A 21,010-nucleotide genomic window follows, 5' to 3' on the forward strand; every position below is an offset into this window, starting at 1 on the left:
CATCGTGTGGCGCTTCTTTTAATGCATTGTTGAAAAGTGTTTTATGAGGTAAAAGTTTGTTTTATCACATGAAATCCGGGCAGGAGGGTAAAAAATAAGTAAAGGAGAACACATCTAGATGAGTTCTAAAGATTGTTAGATCACCTGAAATCTCATTTTACCAAGACAACCTTGAGGGTGTCTGAACAGTGACATCTGGTGGAGAGATTCTGTCACCGCATCGAATAATTATAGTACTGTACGTATTTGCAATTCAAATATGAAAGATTAGTTTGTAACAAAACTTTCGGAACATATTTTAAGAAACCTTAGGGTCAGATTGGATTTAGTAGAATTAAATTCCTTTTTCACACGTTAATATATTTAGGATGTCCACAGTGTTTGTCCTACTGTCTGCCATGGGCCTGTGATTAACACCTACTGTAGGTGATTCTCTTCCCTGGGGTGTGAGAGATCAACACATGTAAAGACAAGTGAAGCCTCTTTTAAAATGCGCCTTGATTAACTGTAAGCAACTCTCAGCCTACCCCCAATCTGCATGTGAATAGTGGGGGGTGGGGGGTGGGCAGCGCCGTAAAGCTGGTCCGCAAACACTCCCTATCACAAAACAGCATTATGCGTGACTGGGTGATCCGCTCGGCTTCGGGCGCGTAGGAGTAAATGTCGGGAGTTTACTGGTAAAGGCCCGAGGAGAGTCTTACTGGAGGTTTCTGTGGGGAGAAAGAAGGGAGCCAGACAGGAGACAGTCAGAGCCGTCTTGGCCTCAGGGGTAGAGGTAGGGAACGAGCAGGACAGCCAATGAGAAGGAGACTTCGGCTGCGCTCCGTCCTGCCCGGCTTGGCTCAGCTTGGCGCGCCCTGTAATTATGAGCTCTAGATGGGTTGGGCGGCGGACAGCACGGCTGGTGCGTCAAGGGAGTTTGGGAGACGCCAGGTCCAGACTGTAAGGAAGAACCCTTCTACACAGTTTAGAGCGAACAGCCTGAGAGAATGAACGGGCAAACCTCACCTGTGTTCGAGGACAAGAAACCTCTCCTGCCCGCCGCTGGGAGCTCCATTTCGGTCACCAAGGATTCCCCGACCATGCCAGAGTCCACGTCCACCGATATGGGCTTCTACAGCGGTCAGGATTTCTACCAGCAGCCGTACGCCACCCAGCACATGAACCCGTACGCCTACCACCACTACAACCTGAACGGGATGGGTCCAGGTGGATCTTACCCCGTGGGTAAAGCAGAATACTCCTACCCCCATGTGGGTTACAGAGAACACGCGGCTTTCACCAGGGACGCGCCGTCGTCCACGTTGCAGGACGCGGGTAAGTTTTGATTTTATTTAGGAGCAGAAATCGATATAATTCAGTAACAGTATGGTGTCAGACTCATCAAACGTTGGAGATCATGTCCTCTACTTTTGTCCAAGAGCGACTAAAGCCGCAACGACCACCTGATGTTCTCATGTCTAGCCAGAGAAATCCTCTAATTGCGCACGAATTTTACGCACGGCGTAAAAAATGACGTTATGTGTTCTAGTCGCTTTCTCACCGAGTTTTACTCTCACTTTATTTTTTTATTTGGAAATCTATGTTAAACTTTTAAGTCTACATCAGGAGAAAATGAATATGTAGAAATAGGACTTGACTGAGATACTCTGATATCTAGTTTATTTTGGATACTACAGATATATAAATGACAGATTTCTAGCTACAAAAATACAAAACTATTTCATCCTAATGTGTCTAAATGAATAATCCAACCGTGTTACAATACAGCTGACGTTTAAAGATTAAATCACACTTTATTGTCCACACATGGGGAAATTCTTTTTTTTTAACTTGTGTTTATTTGTTTTTAAGTTCATACACTAAGGAATACCAATTTGACCTCTTTTAAAACTGGAAAGCTCAGAGAAAAAGAGGAATTCTAGGTAAAAAAAAAAAAACCGTCGTTATATGTAGTTCTCCAGGCTCTTTTCTCCATCCAGTCAAAAGTGTTGCTTTACTGTCAGCCTGTGATTTCAGGGATGCCAGTGATTGCTGCTGAATATTTAGAAATTCAGATGAGATTGTGTGTGTGTGTGTGTGTGTGTGTGTGTGTGTGTGCACGCGAGCGAGCAAGCATTCATCAACTGTAACACACACAACAACTAAGTGAGCAGAGAGGAAAGGACGAGGGAGGCGTCTGTGGGGGGAGGACAGGAAAGGAGATCATTGAGAGAGATAAAGGTTGATCCTGGCGTTGGACGAGGAGAACTTGACTTTTAATGGTTATTAACGGTCAAGTGAGGTCAACCTGTTGATCACGCTGCTGCTGGACCGTTTAAATCTTGTCTGGACCGAGGAGCCTCGAAGCCACAACTGTGTTTTAGTGGCTTTTGCACTTCACCTGTGTTGGGAGTGAGGACTTGTTTATGTATAGCTAACCTAAGCAGTTTAAGTAACCAGTCCTGTGTGTTTGTGTGTGTATGTGTGTGTGTGTGAGTGAAGGTCACCATGTTAGATCTCCCTGGAGACCAAACGGGCAGCTCCTCTACTGCAGTCTGATTACCACCATCGTTCTGTCTCTTGAATTCTCTTTTTCATGCAGCATGACTGCAGTTAAAATCTCTTTTTTGAGCTGTCACTGTGGAAACTATCTGGCAACAACAAACTGGACAAACTGGTGTAAGTGTCGTGTTTTTGACATTCCAGTTGGGAGATGACTCCTGGAAATGGCCCCAGGGGACTTTGGCCCGCAGCCACGCAACGTCAGGTGTCACGACATGTCAGTCAGCTTTGGCCTTTGAGTCATCCAATGAGGACGGCTTCTTATCATGCCACGCCAGAGGACACACCCAAAGTAATAAATAAATAAATAGGTGATGGAACATCCTTTGACAGAACTCAGTACCCAATGACGTAGAAGGAGAAACAGATAAACAAATCGGTTGATGGGACAACAACAAAAGTCTGGAAAAATAAAAAGTCAAGTCATAAATTTAAGTCTCTCAAATACTGAATTATCATCTGTCTGTTATTATATTTTCTAGACTCCAACATGAAAACGTAAAATACTGCTTGAAAGACCCCAAAATCAAAATGCATTTATTTATTCTTAATCTAAAATACAAGCTGCTCCTAAACACAAGAACCAGCCTGTAAAACACACACACACACACACACACACACACACACACACACACACACACACACACACACACACACACACACACACACACACACACACACACACATTGTGTGTTACAGATTTAAAGTAGAGCTTTAAGTTCTCTTTACGTTTCTGTGATCTAGAAAGTATATAAACAGTGTGTTCAGTTAGTTTATATATGTGTGTGTGTAATATATATATTATATATACGCACACACGACTGGACTAATTATTTTTTATTAATTATATAAAGATATCAACAAGAAACATTGCTTTGTAAATAAAATATATCGTGTTGTTTTGTAAAAACATATACGTTCTTATGACATATAATTCTGAGTTACATTTCTTTTATGACACTTTTTATGTTTAAATGTTTAGCTTCCCATCCAAGAATCAATATGGAACTGATGAAAATGTTTTTATACTGTTGTTGTGTCTCTACAGTGAGACAATAAAATAATTGAGATAGAAGAATGGCAGACTGAGAGGAGTATGATGTATACAAGCGAGCCTCAGGCTAAATGAAAAGCACCTATAAATCTCTGTCTCCCTCCCCGGCTGTGGGAGACACTCAGACCAAAATTACAAGTTCACAACGTTGGTGGAATTCCTTTGAAACTCGTAGTGTTCCTTCTATTTTTGAGCTCCAAACGTCTCTGCTCAAACTGTGACTCAAGCTCACTTCACTGTTTGACAAAAAGAGGCTGTGTTATATGTTTTTTGAGGGTTTGTGTGCTTTTTGACTGTAAAACACTCAAGCAGTCCCCTCAGGGAGACCAATGGCTTTTACTGTTTCCTGCAGTGAAAGAGGAACCAGACATGGAGGTTCGGATGGTCAACGGGAAGCCGAAGAAGGTACGCAAGCCGCGGACCATCTACTCCAGCTACCAGCTGGCCGTCCTGCAGAGGAGGTTCCAGTCGGCCCAGTACCTGGCCCTGCCGGAGCGGGCCGAGCTGGCCGCCCAGCTGGGTCTGACGCAGACTCAGGTGAGGCAGAAATATATAACCCAGTCTGGTGTGGGTAGAAAAGGCAGGAAACGGTAGGAATGTCATCCAATGCGTTTGAGTGTGAGTTATGTGAAGCGCCTAAAAACGTCTGATGTTTTCACTTCGATCCTGGTCCGTCGCTGAGTCGACCGTCTGAGAGTCGGCACTGAAAGCAGCTGAACGCCGCGTAATGAGCGCTCTCCTGAACTGTCATCTGGGCCACTCGGCCGCGATGACAGCTGGAGTTCAGGCACGGTAGTAGTTTACTGGGGTTACGAGCAGCTGAGGTGTCAGTTGTGTGTTTGACACCAGTGGAAACGGCGGACGAGTGTCTGAAACCTGTGCAGAAGGAGAAGACTTACAGAAAGGTGACCTCTGTAACACCCGTAAGGGATGGAAGAGGAAAAGGCTAGATGTCTTAAGGAAGGCAACAGGTTGCACTAAAATAAAACCTGCAAGGTGTGTTTTAAACAGTTGATCAACGCACAGTAAATGTAATATTTAACGATTAGACGCCGAAGAAAGAAAACTGAATAAACAGCGAATGCCTGGGTAATCCCTCACAGCGCTGTGCCGCGTTGTTGTTGTTGCGTCAATCTGGTTCCAGCTCTCATAACACTTTATTTTTACCTTTGCCTGAGTGATAAAAGACAACACCTGTGGCATGGCTTGTCTTATCAGGGCCGTTGTAAATCATTCTTCTGTTATGATTGGGAAACTTACGCAAACTTTAAACACAACAAAAGGCTGAAGCTCGTACACCACAACTGAAAACATTGTCATCCCCTGGTGTTGTCGCCGCGTTATATATGTTAACAACAGCTCTGCATCGTACAACACTGACATAATAATTATACTAAATATTATATTTATGATTTTATCTTAGTGAAATAGTAAATACTTTAGCTTAGGGAAACTAACCAAATAACTCTTGTGCTTGTAAGTAGATGACTAGTTGACGATATTTGGTGAAAATATCCCAAACTAACCGGTAATGTTTGACCTCAAACGTTAGCGCACAAAGTGCCCAAGTACACATTATTTGGGTGATCTGCTCATCAAAATAAGCAAGAACCTCCTTTTGATTGGTTACCAAGGTGATTTTCTGTAATAAAAAAAAAAAAAAGAAGCCAGACAAAAAGAAATGTCACGCTGAAAGTGGACGCTAGGTCAGGAACGGGACCCCTCCAAGAGCCGTTTCCTGTTTTTGTGTCACATGACCACTGCCCCTCCCCTCCAATTGATTCAGGATTTAACTGTGTTATAAAGATTTTGACTGTGCAGCACTTTTTGGAGTTTTATTCCATAATGTGCCACTATGTTCATTAGCTAGTTGCTAACCACCCTGGCCGGTCAGCTGGCGTACTTCACATGTTGATGCTGGAAAACATTGGTCGCTATGGGAATCCAAACAGCTGGCTAAGAAGCTGCCCGAGATTGAGTTTTTATTTTTAGAAAATAATCGATTTTTTAATCTGCTCAAAGATTTTATTTTTGATAATGATGTTGGATCAAATGAATATGATGCATGCAATCCATTGTTTTGGTTTAATGGAATGTAGCTTGACTGCCTTCTTTTGTTTTCACCTAATCTTTCCAGATCTCTTTTTTTTAATTCTCTTTAAGGGCCAACTGTTGTACCTTAAGGAGTTGTGAAACCAAACCAGAGCCTCATATTGGAACTTAATTAAATGTTTGTTTGTTTTATTCCATTGCAGGTGAAAATTTGGTTCCAGAACCGTCGTTCCAAGTTTAAGAAGCTCTACAAGAATGGAGAGTTTCCACTGGGGGATATTCCACTGGAACACAGTCCAGATGCCAGTGACTCCATGGCCTGCAACTCGCCTCCATCTCCAGCTGTTTGGGATACCAACAACAACAATAATAAAAGCAGCAACATCAGCAACAACGGCACCAGCGACACCACAAATAGCAGCAGCAACAACAATGCAGTGATGGATCCTACCAGCAGGGGGCAGGGCAACTTTCAGCACCCACTCAATTCTTCCACTGCCTGTATGGCTGACTACACACACCAGAACTGGTACCTCCAACAAGGCACACATTTAGGTCTGCCCCCACTGTTCCCGGCGCACCACGCACCACCGACAACCCCGTCAGCGACGCAGAGCATGGGCGCCGTCTACTGAGGGTAGAAACATGCCCAGAAATATGACTGTCGCTGTAAACGCAAAGGCATTGGTTGAGCGTGGATCAGAAATATCCCTCCAGTGAGACAGTAGTCATGATGGATGCATGTTGTACAACAGGCTTTTCTACAATTTTATGAGCACCATAACATAGATGTCATAATGGAGACTGATGTCAGTTGGCCTGGAATCCCTGACGAGATGTAATGTTTTGTAAATCTAATGTTTTAAGTTTGACCGTATTTATACTTTTATCGATTCTTCCCCTTTAAAGTTTTGTTTTTTTTGTAAAGAGCCTCTGACATAATTTTTACTTTTGGACTAAATACTACTGACATTCTTGAAGGCTTCGCAGCATAATAAAGATCAACACAACAGCATGGTGGACAAAACAAGGCATGAAATGTAAAGCATTTAGTTGAGGTGAACAAGTTTGAAAGTCCAAATATAAACAAGACAAAAGACAAACTGAACCAAGACTGAACATTTATATCAAATTTCAAACTGATTCACACTTTTTCCACAGAGATTAAGCTGTGACAATCACATCATGGATATTATCAGCGTGGACTCCGCAGTGGACGATTAATGTCAGTCGCTCGATATGTGAGTCCTTACAATGTTCATCCAAACAACTCGGCTGTCATTTTAACAATGGCCCATTGTGAGTCTGTCCTTGGTAGCCGGATGAGTTCTCCTTCAAAGGCTTTTGGAAGTTGAGTCCACATGTCAGAGCAGTGCAAAGGTGTTCACAGTGTAAAAAGCATACACGAGTGTCTGTGGAAAACCTGGATCTCGAGATGTGTACCTAGACAACCGATAAGGATTCGAAGACTTTGTGAGTCACTTGTCAACATTGCCTTGACATATCAATATGTCTTCACAACATCGGCATCCAAGGCAGTTTGGTGGAGAACGTTTTGGCACGGATGGAGATGGCGCCGCGATCAAAAGAAAGTAAATGGTTCAACTTGTTCTCTCTGAAGCGGAAAAAAACCTGAGGGCATGAGTTAAATCAGAGAAGTCCGATACGCAATAAACAGCAGAGTTAACCCTGAGTTGGGTTACATCCTCAGGTCTTTGGGTGAAACAGTCAAATAACTTTTGCAAAAAAAAAAAAAAAAGTTCAGAAGTGAGTCGACTGTCATGTAGATGTCACGTAGAGGTGTGTCCATGTGATTAATTCAATCAAACAGCCACATGCTCTCTCCAAACACGCTTTGCATACTTAAGATGTCTTTTTTTTTCTTCACTTTTTTCTTCAGTTTTCCATACTCCGAACTTCCTGAACTGTTAAACCATCACCTTGCAAAAGTGCCCAACATTATTTTAACCTATTGTCCAATGGGATTAATGGAGAGGTGCGTCTCGGTTGTGATTAGGATTACACTCACATTCGCTTTAAAACAGTCACATAACAGACGGAAACTTAAGGGTGGCTGCTGCACAGTGCTGTCTTGCCTAACCCAGTATAACACTATGATTTGAACAGGAAACAGCCGACTTAGAGGCAAATATCTCCAACGCTGCAGATTCTGAGCAAGTTTCTGTCGTAAATTTCAACAGTTTGCAACATCATAACATTTACCTGCAAATGAACCCGTCACATTCACGCCTGTCAAAATTTCTATCCTGTTGGATAAACAGAAGTTAAGGCCAAAGCCCAAAATGTAGCATTGACATCAAAACAAACAGGACAGGCTGCAAACAAAGGCTCAGCCGGAGAGGCGTCCTCCCTGTAGTTATAGGATGATTTTTGCCTTTCATTTGGGTCAAGCTAGGCCTGAATATTGACAGCAGATTGTTAAAACTGTCTCAGAGTCACCCCAAGTGAAGAACCCGGCGTGAACCAGTGGAGTCCCCCGGACCAGCTGGTGGTCTTTGTGACCGTCTCTGGTTTGACCAGTTCCAGCCTGTTATTTGTGAACTGCCACCCACTTTGGCTTATCTATGAAATAAAACCCACAGATCTGTCAACTCACTAGGTAATAAAATCATGGGTAGGCGACCAACGGGTTATTTGGTGGTTGCTGAGTTGGCTTCAATAAGATCAGCAGTGTTATGCAACTCTGATCCAGCCTCGGCTCCTTCTTCCAAATGCCTCGCTGAGACCAAGTTGGTGCTAAAGCATCTGGAAATAAGTTGTATATATTCTATTAACACACACTGTACTCAGGTTTTTATTTATAGTGTCAACTGTAGATCAAACATGGCACGGCCGCTTGTGCCTGGAGAGCCTTTTTATTGTCAGAAGATGTGTAAAAAAATAATAAAATGTCTTCATTTAATTTTGATTCGTTGTGGCAATGTTACTGTATGTTACACACACACACACACACACACACACACACACAAAGGTATTGAGAGTGTGCTGACGGTGCTTTCCTGGTGCGAGTGAATCAGACAGCAGATACAGGTTGCACCCATCCATATATTATCCACACACTCACACAGGGTGCGTGTAAAGAAGGCTGTGGGAGGTGACAGCGCAGCAGACACTCTGGAGTCTCTGGATACTAATAACACACCACTGGCACACACGGAGATGGGTGTACACCGCTTTCATGTGGCACAAAGTTGGAAAGGGGAGGAGAGTTGTGTTTGTGTGTGTGAGACAAACAAAATGCTCTCTCCTCTCTCAACCAACCAAACCCACAGGTTGGCCGACAAAAAGAGGGCGAGGAAGGGAAAACCAGACAAGAGCTTTGAAGAAACACCCAAAAACACAGTGACCTGACAGACCGTCTTTTTTCTCTGGGTCAACTTTCAGATGATTTGTTAGTCGAAACAAGAAAAAAAGACGGTGAGGGTTAATATGGCATTTGAGCTCCAGGGCACATTTTACACTACAGCTGGTTAGCATTGCTTAGCATTTAGCCAGGAAACGCAAGAAACATCTCACCTCACTATGGCTTTACTGATCTTGTGTTCCCATGATGGCGACATGTCTTGCCAACCCCACCACTCAAATTTAGGAAAATATTTGCTAAATTTGGTGTAACTTACTGTAATGTGTAAATGAATGTCATGCCTAATAAAGAATAAACTATTTAAAATGACATGACTCGACATAACACTGGATCTCCCCTAAGACACGTCTCAGAGCCACGAGCAGCCAATAGTGTGACTGCATGAGTGGAGGTCAGGGCTTCACCATAGTAGGGCTGACAGATCTGCTGCCTGACCCACTGGACTTTGTGGCTTCTTGTTACCAGGCAACATGTCTACATAACACACTTCTGTATTTGTTCTTATGACTGCTGCTTCAGGTAAACTATAAGGTAACAAACACAGCAAGACACAACTCCTCCTCCTCTTCCTCACTCTTCTCTCTCACAGTCATCCCCTGTCTTTCCACATTAACTTTGATCATCCATCTAAAATTAATGACTGGATTTTGATATAGATATATACGTAGATATTGATATATATTGATATATATTTACATTATAATACTCTATTTTTTTATTTAATTTAAAAAATTAAATAAAAAAATATTTACATTTATAACTCATTCACTACTGTGACCCAATAAATGCATCCTAAAACACACCCTTCAGTTCACGTTCTCTGCTCTTCATACGTATATAATGAGGTTACGACAGAGATTTTCCAAACCAGGATGTCTTTATTCTTTTCTTTTCCACTCAGAATGCTTCCCCGCCATCCTCACATGGTCTGCTATATCCACTCATGTGACCGGCTCGCGTTTCGTCGTGTTAGCTTAGCATGACGGCTCAGGTGTGGATCCAAAAAACACATTTTCACCGGAACACCTTCCATATTTTGCATCAGTCTTTAAGTTCCCGTGATGCACTCTCAGCTTCCTGGTGTCAGAGAGGAATGCATGTGAACATCACGGGAGACAGACAGCAGGGGCAAACAGGGACTTGTAGCAACCTGTGGCGGCTGCACAGGAACAGAGATGTTCACCAACGTCTGTGGGTTTATGGTTTTAACAAACAACCTCATGCCTCATATTCTTGGAACAAACAGAAAATAGAATTCCAAAGACTAACTTCTCCTCGCCAAGGATCTTGTGAATTGTATGAATGCTGCAGAGTGTTTAGCAGCTTTCTGCCGCAACCCTCACAGGAAATGAACACCTCTTGATTTTTTTTTTAACCATCATGAAAACTTTCACAGCGTGTTTGGAAGGTGAGCTAAGGTGACATTTCCACTCGCTGACATTCACGAGCAGGCTGGGAAAGGGTGATACAAGGTGATGACATCACCTGCTGTGAATTGAGCTAAGAGGAAAACTCAACAGCGGAAGGAGATTTTTATAACCGCTATGAAAGATTTGGAGCTGACGTTACTTTCCCTGCCTCCAGCTACGATCTGCACACTGCACTTAAGACTGATGTGGACTTTTGAAAGGCGATACTAAAGGCAAAAGAGGCAGACGTGACACTGCCTTGAATTTAGCTAAGATAATGCAAACGGACTTCATGTACATATGAATGATAAGAACTGCAACTAAACAAAAAATAGACCATCAACTAGTGATGATAAAAAGAATTCTATACTAGAAGGCCTACAGGGTCAAGGGTTAGATGGTGTTACTTTTCGTAGGATATCATCGAGGTGACTCGACCTGTGTGTGTGTGTGTCTGTGTGTCTGTGTGCTATGTTCTGTGTACAACGGTGCAACAGTTGACGATCGACTCAGCGATTCAGCCTGGAATGCTAGCACCATGCACACTCAGGAGGGTCCCTGTTTTTTCCCCCAAAGGCCCAATGATGAACATGTTTTTTTGGGTTTGTTTTTTTTTACAGTGTTTTGACATAATCTGGAAAGTATTTTCTAATTGTTAAGGTTTAATGACAATGGCGCTGGTAGAGGTATGTGCTGTCTAAGTGTACTAGTTTATTCTAGGGCGCACAATATTTGGATGTGGAATCCTTTGCTGTAGAGCAGCATTAAAAGATAGTTTTTATCTTTAAAAGCCAATTGTGGGTTTATTTTCACCATGTAGTGGACTTTGTTTTTATTGTTTATTCCAAATTTATTGTCATGAAACAAACTGATCGGCAAAACCGAGGTTTTTTTCCTCACTGTCTTGACCTTATCAAGCTGATGTCACATGGTCTCATCCATTAACACGTAGAGAAGCACCAACACATTCTCACACACACTCCTACAAACAAATATTGACAGTCTGCAACATGTCCGACATCAACCACATCGGTCTAACCGGTGAATACGCCACTTCTCAGACGCACAAACAGTACGAGCATTCTCACTGAGCTCTGCAGCATCTCAGCTCCACTTAGAAACTAAGTGTGTATGTGTTTTCCCACAGCATGGGTCAATTTTAACAAGCAAATATAAAGTGACCCCCACTGTTTACGGCCTGTTTTAATTAATGTGTTTTTTTTCTCCATGTCTCGTTCTATGAATCTCTCTCTCTCTCTGCTTTCTACTCTCTAGGGGGTCACATGCTGTCATCTGCCCAGTAGCAAGTTGTGAAATCTTCAGTTTTATGGATTTTACGTTTTTGTCCTCACGCAAGTTCTTGACTTTCAGTCATTCACTTCTCTTTTTCTGTTCTATATGCGTGGCGTTTGTTTTTCTACATGAACATGTTAAACTTGTGTAAAAAAATTATCCAGCCAAAAGCTTGGGAGAGAATTGTTTTCCTCTCACCTTGATCAGCTAAAGTTTCCATATTAAAAACAAAGCTAGCTGGATAGCTGCTTTTAATAAACGTGATGTACAAACATCTTGAGGTAGCTCAGATTGCCCATGCAAACAAAGTTGGTACTTTTCTTCCTGCTTATAACAAGGTCTCTGCTATTAAAGGGTATCTATGGCTTAATAATCACATTTTATGTCTTAGCAAATGTTTTTCCTAAAAGAGGTCATGAGAGGCTTTTAAAGTCTTAGATGTACTTTATAGAATTCTTTCTCTTCCTTGCTCTAGGTAGTAATGTTAAAATTCCGTATTTTTGTATCTTTCATCCTGGTCGTCGTCGACACCATCAGACCAGAAGCAACGCAGCGTCAGACCTAGAAAGACCAGATACGTTTTTTAAGTTGTTAACTCATTCATCCGTTTTCTATTGCCCATTTGGTTTAATATAATTTTACAGAAAGTCACGTATGTTTAAAACGGCCTTGGTGCACTAGTGTCGCGTCCGGAGTTTCCCCCACCTCACCCCCTCAGTCTGCTGGGATAGGCTCCAGCTCCCCGCGACCCGCCACAGCGGATGAAGCGGTTGACGATGAATGAATGTTTAAAATAGTACGGTGGAGCAGTGGGTAGCACTGTCGCCTCGGCAAGAAGGTTCTGGGTTTGAGTCCGTTGGTGTGGACTTTGTATGTTCTCCCAGTGTCTGTGTGGACACTCTCCGGGTTCTACGGCTTCCTCTCACCTCCAAAAACACGTAGCTTTGGAAGTGACTTGGTCACACCAAATTGTTCATAGGTGTGAGTGTGAGTGGTTGTCTTTCATTTGGCCCCAGCCTCTCAGATTTCATCAGATATCACCAAAGGTATACAAAGATAAACACGGAAGATCTCTCGAACGTTGTCTGAGTACAAATTTCACAGACATGTGTGAAGTCATTTCAGTCATATACCCTATGATGCCTTCTTGCTCTGTTTTGGAAACTCATTACATTGAAATAAGAAACAACAACAATAGTACAGTAAACTACCATAGCTGCTCTAACTATAATAGTGAACTGTAGATGTGCTTGTCACTACATACAGCATCTGTGGTATTTATAACAGATGTAATTTTACGTTAATGGAGCAATAGAACCAATCTCCACATTTAGATATGAACAAAAAGCTGTGAAAATAAGGTAATTTATTATACTGTAATATATACTATCACTATATTATATAATTCACAATCTTCTTCTCCTTTTGGCTTTTCCCTTCAGGGGTCGCCACAGCAAATCAATTGCCTCCATCTAACCCTGTCTTCTGCATCCTTTTCTCTCACACCAACTACCTTCATGTCCTCTTTCACTACATCCATAAACCTCCTCTTTGGTCTTCCTCTAGGCCTCCTGCCTGGCAGTTCAAAACTCAGCATCCTTCTACCAATATATTCACTATCTCTCCTCTGGACATGTTCAAACCATCTCAGTCTGGCCTCTCTGACTTTATCTACAAAACCTCTAACATGTGCTGTCCCTCTGATGTACTCATTCCTGATCCTGTCAATCCTGGTCACTCCCAGAGAAAACCTCAGCATCTTCATCTCTGCTACCTCCACCTCTGCCTCCTGTCTTTTCCTCAGTGACACTGTCTCTAGACCAAACAACATCGCTGGTCTCACCACAGTTTTGTACACCTTTCCTTTCATTTTAGCTGAAACTCTTCTATCACACATCACACCTGACACTTTTCTCCACCCGTTCCATCCTGCCTGTACACACTTCTTCACCTCTTTTCCACACTCTCCATTGCTCTGGACTGTTGATCCTAAGTACTTAAAATCCTCCACCTTCTTGATCTCTTCTCCCTCTAACCTCACTCTTCCACTTGGGTCCCTCTCATTCACACACATGCACTCTGTCTTACTGCGGCTAACCTTCAATCCTCTCCTTTCCAGGACAAACCTCCACCTCTCTAGCTTCTCCTCCACCTGTTCCCTGCTCTCACTGCAGATCACAATGTCATCTGCAAACATCATAGTCCATGGAGATTCCTGTCTAACCTCGTCTGTCAGCCTGTCCATCACCATAGCGAACAAGAAGGGGCTCAGAGCTGATCCCTGATGCAGTCCCACCTCCACCTTGAACTCCTCTGTCACACCTACAGCACACCTCACCACTGTCTTACAGTCCTCATACATGTCCTGAACCACTCTTACATACTTTTCTGCCTCTCCAGACTTCCTCATACAATACCACAGTTCCTGTCTGGGCACCCTGTCATAAGCTTTCTCCAGATGTATGAAAATACAATGCAGCTCTGTCTGGCCTTCTCTGTACTTCTTCTCTATCAACATCCTCAAAGCAAATACTGCATCTGTAGTACTCTTTTTCGGCATGAAACCATACTGCTGCTCACAAATGCTCACTTCTGCCCTTAGTCTAGCTTCAAATACTTTTTCCCATAACTTCATTGTATTGCTCATCAGCTTTATTCCTCTGTAGTTGCCACAACTCTGCACATCTCCCTTGTTCTTAATATTGGGCACCAGCACACTTCTCCTCCATTCCTCAGGCATCTTCTCACTATCTAAGATCCTGTTGAACAACCCAGTCAGAAACTCTACTGCCACCTCTCCTAGACACTTCCATACCTCTACAGGTATATCATCAGGACCGACTGCCTTTCCACTCTTCATCCTCTGTAATGCTCTCCTCACTTCATCCTGACTAATCTTTATTAGTTCCTGGTCCACAACAGTCACCTCTTCTAGTCTTTGTTCTCTCATTGTCCTCATTCATCAACTCTTCAAAGTACCTTTCCATCTTCCCATCACACTACTGGCACCTGTCAATAGACTTCCATCTCTATCCTTAATCACTCTAACCTGCTGCACGTCCTTCCCAACTCTGTCTCTCTGTCTTGCCAACCTATATAGCTCAGTCTCTTCCTCCTAACTGTCCAACCTAGCATACAAGTCATCATAAGCCCCTTGTTTGGCCTTTGCTACCTCTACCTTCACCTTATGCTGCATCTCCCTGTACTCCTGTCTATTCTCCGCAGTCCTCTCAGTGCCCACTTCTTCTTGGCTAACCTCTTTCTCTGTATATACTCCTGTACCTCCTCACCAAGTCTCCTTATCTACTTTTCTTCCAGGTGACACACCAAGTACTCTCCTACCTGTCTCCCTGATAACATTAGCTGTAGTTGTCCAGTCATCTGGAAGCACCTCCTGACCAACCAGAGCCTGTCTTGACTCCTTCCTAAAAGTCATGCAACACTCTTCCTTTTTCAGCTTCCGACATTTCATCCTCTGCTCTGTCTTTGTCCTCTTCATCTTCCTCACCACCAGAGTCATCCTACACACCACCATCCTATGCTGTTTGGCTACACTCTCGCCTACCACTACTTTGCAGTCACTGATCTCTTTCGGATTACACCATCTACACAAGATGTAGTCTACCTGTGTGCTCTTACCTCTACTCTTATAGGTCACCCTATGCTCCTGCCTCCTCTGGAAGAAAGTATTCACTACAGCCATTTCCATCCTTTTTGCAAAGTCAACCACCATCTGGCCTTCTGCATTCCTCTCCTGCCCATCATATCCTCATCACCTCTGTTACCTGCACCAACATGTCCATTGAAGTCTGCACCAATGACAACTCTCTTACTTGTAGGTATGCTATGCATCACTTTGTCAAAGTCCAACCAGAATTTCTCCTTCTCTTCCAGCTCACATCCTACCTGTGGAGCATACCCACTAACAACATTGAACATCACACCTTCAATTTTTAGCTTCAGACTCATCACTCTATCTGACACTCTTTTTACCTCCAGGACATTCCTAACAAACTCCTCCTTCAACATAACTCCTATTCCATTTCTCTGCCTATCTACACCATGACAGGATTAATTGAACCTTGCTCCTAAACTTCTAGCATTGCTACCTTTCCACCTGGTCTCCTGGACACACAGTATGTCTACCTTCCTCCTCTGCATCATGTCAACCCACTCTACCTTTTCCTGTCATAGTTCCAACATTCAATGTCCCTACTCTCAGTCCTATACTCTTGGTGTTCCTCGTCTTTCTCTTCCCACGAACACACTTTCCTCCTCTCCTTTTTCAACCAACAGGAGTCCAATTTCCACCGGCACCCTCTAGGTGATGGTGGTCGTTGTTAACCTGGGCCTCGACCGATCCGGTATCAAGTCATGGATTTGATTTGCATTTTTGATTTGGCAAAAGTTTTACGTCGGATGCCCTGTCTGACACTACCCTCTGTATTTATTCAGGCTTGGGACCAGTACAATAAGACACTGGCTTGTGTCCTCTTGCGGCTACATTATATAATATACTGTTTAATGTACTACACAATATGTGGATGTACAAAGACAGTCACTGGTATGAAGCAGAGATGACTGCAATATGTGTTGAAAGTCTTGAAATAGAAATGACTAATGATGAGACAAACAATGTCTGATATACCAAACCATGAACAGGAAGTAGTTACACGTTGCTTGAACATGAAGCCATGGAGGATTTTACATTCATTATAATGACACTGATGGTGGCACACTTCCTGAGATCCATAGTAATGATGTGCTGATAAAGACCAGGGTGCGAATTGTGAGATAGAGATGTAAAAACCTTTCTGGTTGTTAAATCTCTATCTCTGAAGGAATTTTATTCATTCAAACCTGTTAAGGCTTCTTGGTAGAAAATAACCCGGTCAACATTGGTTCCTACTTATACCTGAGCACCAGTTATCCTCAGGAGACTCAGTGTATCATTTAGTTTCTACAAGAGGACGACAGGTAGTCTATAGTCTACATTGTTGCTCTAACTTTCAACCTGACCTGAACTGTCTTCAGTCTCCATGTTGGTGAACGCCTCCATAAACATAAATACATTGTGGGTTTGTTTCCTACTCAGAAGTTCACAGAGATGTGGAGAAAAGAAGAACAAAACCCTGCAGAAAGAAGAAAAGACCACATGAAGTCTGACATCAGAGCAAACTGTTCACTTAAAGATTAAAGATTAAATCCACTTTATTTGTCCACACGTAGGGAAATTATCTTTACACTCTTCACACTTTCTTTGCATGTGGTTACATTTTTTTGGTTAGTCATAGACACATAGTTTTTTGAATACAGGCCCCAGGACACAACACACTAGGGGCCTGTAGGCATGCAATTAGTAACACATCACACAAGAAACAGTAGGGGGAGGCAGAGTGATGGGTTGCACATGGGGGTCGCGCCCCAAACGAGCAGCTTGTAGGGTGGGACGGCGCCTTGCTCAAGGGGCGCCTCGGCAGTGGCGGGGAGGTGAGCTGACTCCTCCCACCGTCAGCTCATATTCCGAGGGATGTCCTGGCGGGAGCGGGATTCAAACTACCGATGGCTGGGCGATCCATCTTCAAGACATCTGCTCTGCCGCTGAGCCACTGCCGCCCACTTCTGAGATTTACTGAGATATTTTGACGAGTATGTGAAGCAATTAAGGCTCATAGAACTTATTGATTGCCTACTGAGTTCTTAATTTTTAATGATAAAAAATATCATCCCTTCATTTTTTGGGGGGGATAAATCACACCCTGATTAGGACCATAGAGATGAAAATATACCATAGAGCATAGACCAAGCATGGGTAAACTACGGCCCATGGGCCATATACAGCTTTATAATCCGGCCAGCCAAACTTTGACTTTTATACACTGGCAAAAATGGGAGACCAGCAGCACTGCTACCATTGAAACTGTATGTCCGTAAATCTACTGTTATGAAAGAAATAAAGTTGTAAAATCATTTTTACAATAACCCTTGTATGTGTATGCTTTCCTGCCTGTCAAAGGTCAAAACCTTTTATATAGTAGCTTTTACATATCATTCGTATTAGTACAAATAAACACTCCATTTATCTTGCTATGTAGCTAGACAGGTTTTGATAAACCAAGCGAGATGTGGTTCCTCATTTAGGATATGGGACATACACTGTCCAGGATAAGTGGCCATCTGGCCTCCATTTATAAGAGGCAGTGATTAAGATCATAGCCTCTGCTTGAGGGTGAGATGAGTTCATTTGCCACAAATTCTAAGTTCATACAAGGTGTCCCAGGTGAATATATGGCATGGCCAGCGGGGTTGATTCTTCTTAGTTATGTTTTTATGTTTAGTAACCTGACTATAGCACATGTGTTTGGTTTTATGTCTGCATGGGCACCTGCTGGCACAACCATTCCCCTAAGAGACAAACGCAATGAGTGGCTAATGGTCTAACCAGGGCACTCTGCACAAACAGGAAGTGGTTGCAAGCGTGTCTATAGGTGGGAAAAGAAAGGGGTTAAGATTTGACCTGTCGAAATGTAGTTGGTATTCACTGAATTTCAGTCACCTACTTAAGACAAGAACAAAACCAAAACAAGTTAAACATGGTGAGAAACTACTTAATAAAAAAAAAAACCCCAGACAAACAAAACATTGGGGAATCAAAGCATATTTCAGTCTCACTTATCATATGTAAAACATTCTATTCTTTCTATTGTGTTCTCACTAGTTAATTATCATAGCTATGGATTATCAATAAATTCAGTTAAAATGTCCAGGAAACTCAAAGAGTTTACTGGAGACGGTTATTTATGTAGTACTTATTCGAAACATGCGTGTTGGGGCTGGGAGTCTTGTACCACAGAGATGGGTGAGAACATGCTGGGTTCAGTCCTCAGAACCCCAAAGACACACCCCACCTCTGCACAGAGTGCTGCTCACCTGTTTGGTATAAATGTATTAATAATCAGCGTGTTGTGTCCCAAATCTAATGCTGCACTTCCTTTGGCCCCCAGCAAATCACATGCTGAGTTTGAAATAGATGAGAAGAATAGTTTTCTAGGTAGGCATTACTTACTTGCATGCAGACAGAATTCCCTTACATTATAGCTGGATGGAGATCGGTTATACTGCCATGATTAGACATGTCTAGTTTAGATTGCAGAGCAACACATTGTTTGGTTTCTGTCTAAATTACTGCCACACTTCATGTGACTGGAGGTTCTTTCTTAGTAGGAATTCAACTTTTATCTCCCACCATTTTGGAGGGGATGCCATTGTTGTAGTTGTTGATTTATGTCAATATGTCAATGTCACATAGCTGTCACGTGTCCAGCACTGCATTTGAAATGGATTGCCCCAAACTGATCTGTCCTGAATTTCAGCTGTCTAAAAGTTGCTTAGATGTGCTTTATTGGGAACAAGCTGTTTCTAGCCTGCGCTGTTAAACGGTCTGTCATCGCCTGTTACACAGAGAGGATGTAGCTAACAGTAGCAAGGGCTAATTTTTACAGTGGATGTATCGCTACGGCTTGCTGAGATGCTGTGTCTCCACTCATCTGTACATGTTTGCAGATATTTCAGTGGGACAACCAAGCTCCCTGGAAATATTATTAACATGAAACTCACTTCAAATGCAGTTGCAGAGCAGACAGAAGCCGAGCTAACTAGTTATCCAAATATACACCGATTTTACCGTAATCACAGGCAAATATAAATGAGATTAAAGCGTAGTTACACTAACTTGTGTCCCAGGTGTAGTTACTGGGTCCCGTGTGGGTGGGGGTGATCATTTTATTAGGGTCACTGTTGAGGCAAAGCAACTTTTGTACTGACCCTCATTGCTGAATCAAGCGAGCGTCTGTACAACTGTATCTACAGGCAATGTAGCCATGAAGTGGTCATCAAGAATGAAACGCAGCCACGGTCTCTTCTGTTCTTCAGTGATCGGGTCAGAATAGAAACACTTATGTTGGGTTTTTACAACCAACGACTGAGAAACGTGTGTGTCTCGCTCTGAGCGACAACATTGAGACACACAGCTCCCTTATTGCTGGACACACCAAACTCCACATTAGGGTGAACACCTCCTTATCCAGTGAGAGGAGGGGGTTGTCACGCAGAAGGGGCGGGGCTATGGAAATCACAAAATAATTACCTAAAATCTTAAGATAATGAAAAAATATCTAAAAAGACAAACAATCAATATCTCAAAAATAATTATTTAAAATCTAAAAATAACACAATGTATGAACATAATGACTTAGTATCTCATGATGATAACACAGCATCTTAAAATAATGAGAAACAATAATACATTTTCCAACTAAATTAGATTTCCTTACAACAAATTATTACAATAAAATATATTTCAAAAGTCAAGACTGAAATATGAAAAAAAAACTTTAGTGCGGAGAGCCGCTAGATTAGCCTTCATAAAGGTGCTTAAAGTGTCCTCCGACTCTAAATGATGCGGATTTCCCCGTCAGTAGACGGGAATCATTCCTCTGTCGTCCTGTGAGTTTTTAGGCAAAGTTGGAGACATCTCACGTTTAGCTTTAAAACAAGACTTTTACTAATAAAATGAGGCAAATAATGTTCTGAATACATCCATTATATATTCATTTGTTATCATGAAGCAAACAGAACAAATTATATATATATTAACTTCATTTATTTTGGCATCATCAGTGAACTGGATCTTCAGTATCAATTTCATGTGCCAGTCTTTCCTCCTGTTCATTCTGGCTCTGTGAGCAGACCTTCAGCCTTCACTGTAGGAGATAAAGAACAAGAACCGCACCACATCATCTGAAGGCATGCAGCGCACCTCTGTGTGAGGCCCTCTGCTCATCGTGTTGTGCTGCCAGGTTCCCTCGGCCCCAGACAGGCTTCAGTTAATTAGGGCAATACATTTACGAAGCCTGTGAAGCAAAGTATTCCATTAAACTATGGTGTGAACTTCACCAGAGGCAACAGGATGCTGCTCCAAGCAGAGGATTAAATAAGTCGGGACCTTATGGAAATTCCAAAGTCTGGCTTTTTGAAAGAGACGTTTGATCCTCAGAGAAGAAGGAAAAAGATGGTAAATTGTAAAAAAGAGTTATGATGGACAGAAAAACTGTGTCCAAAAACACAAACGTTGGATTTCCTCCACAACTCTTACGCCAGATAGATTTCATATTAACCCAAAACCTTCAATGTTCTTCCTAAAAGTATGTGTTTGAGAGAACTGTTGGTGATGTCACTTGTGTTTGGTGGTTGATGGATATTTGCTCAGTGTTT

General features: G+C 42.5%; 1 protein-coding gene across 1 annotated transcript; it reads left to right on the forward strand.

Moving 5' to 3' along the window:
* The first annotated feature begins 668 nt into the window (after positions 1-668).
* LOC137610329 (homeobox protein Dlx3b-like) lies at positions 669-8,579 on the forward strand. The gene is made up of 3 exons (XM_068337904.1): positions 669-1,317; positions 3,951-4,135; positions 5,854-8,579. The coding sequence occupies exons 1-3, from the start codon at positions 990-992 to the stop codon at positions 6,283-6,285; spliced, it is 945 nt and encodes a 314-aa protein (XP_068194005.1). The 5' UTR covers positions 669-989; the 3' UTR covers positions 6,286-8,579.
* Positions 8,580-21,010: the final 12,431 nt, after the last annotated feature.

The sequence above is a fragment of the Antennarius striatus genome, chromosome 16 (assembly GCF_040054535.1).
Source record: "Antennarius striatus isolate MH-2024 chromosome 16, ASM4005453v1, whole genome shotgun sequence".
Classification (NCBI taxonomy): Eukaryota; Metazoa; Chordata; class Actinopteri; order Lophiiformes; family Antennariidae; genus Antennarius; species Antennarius striatus.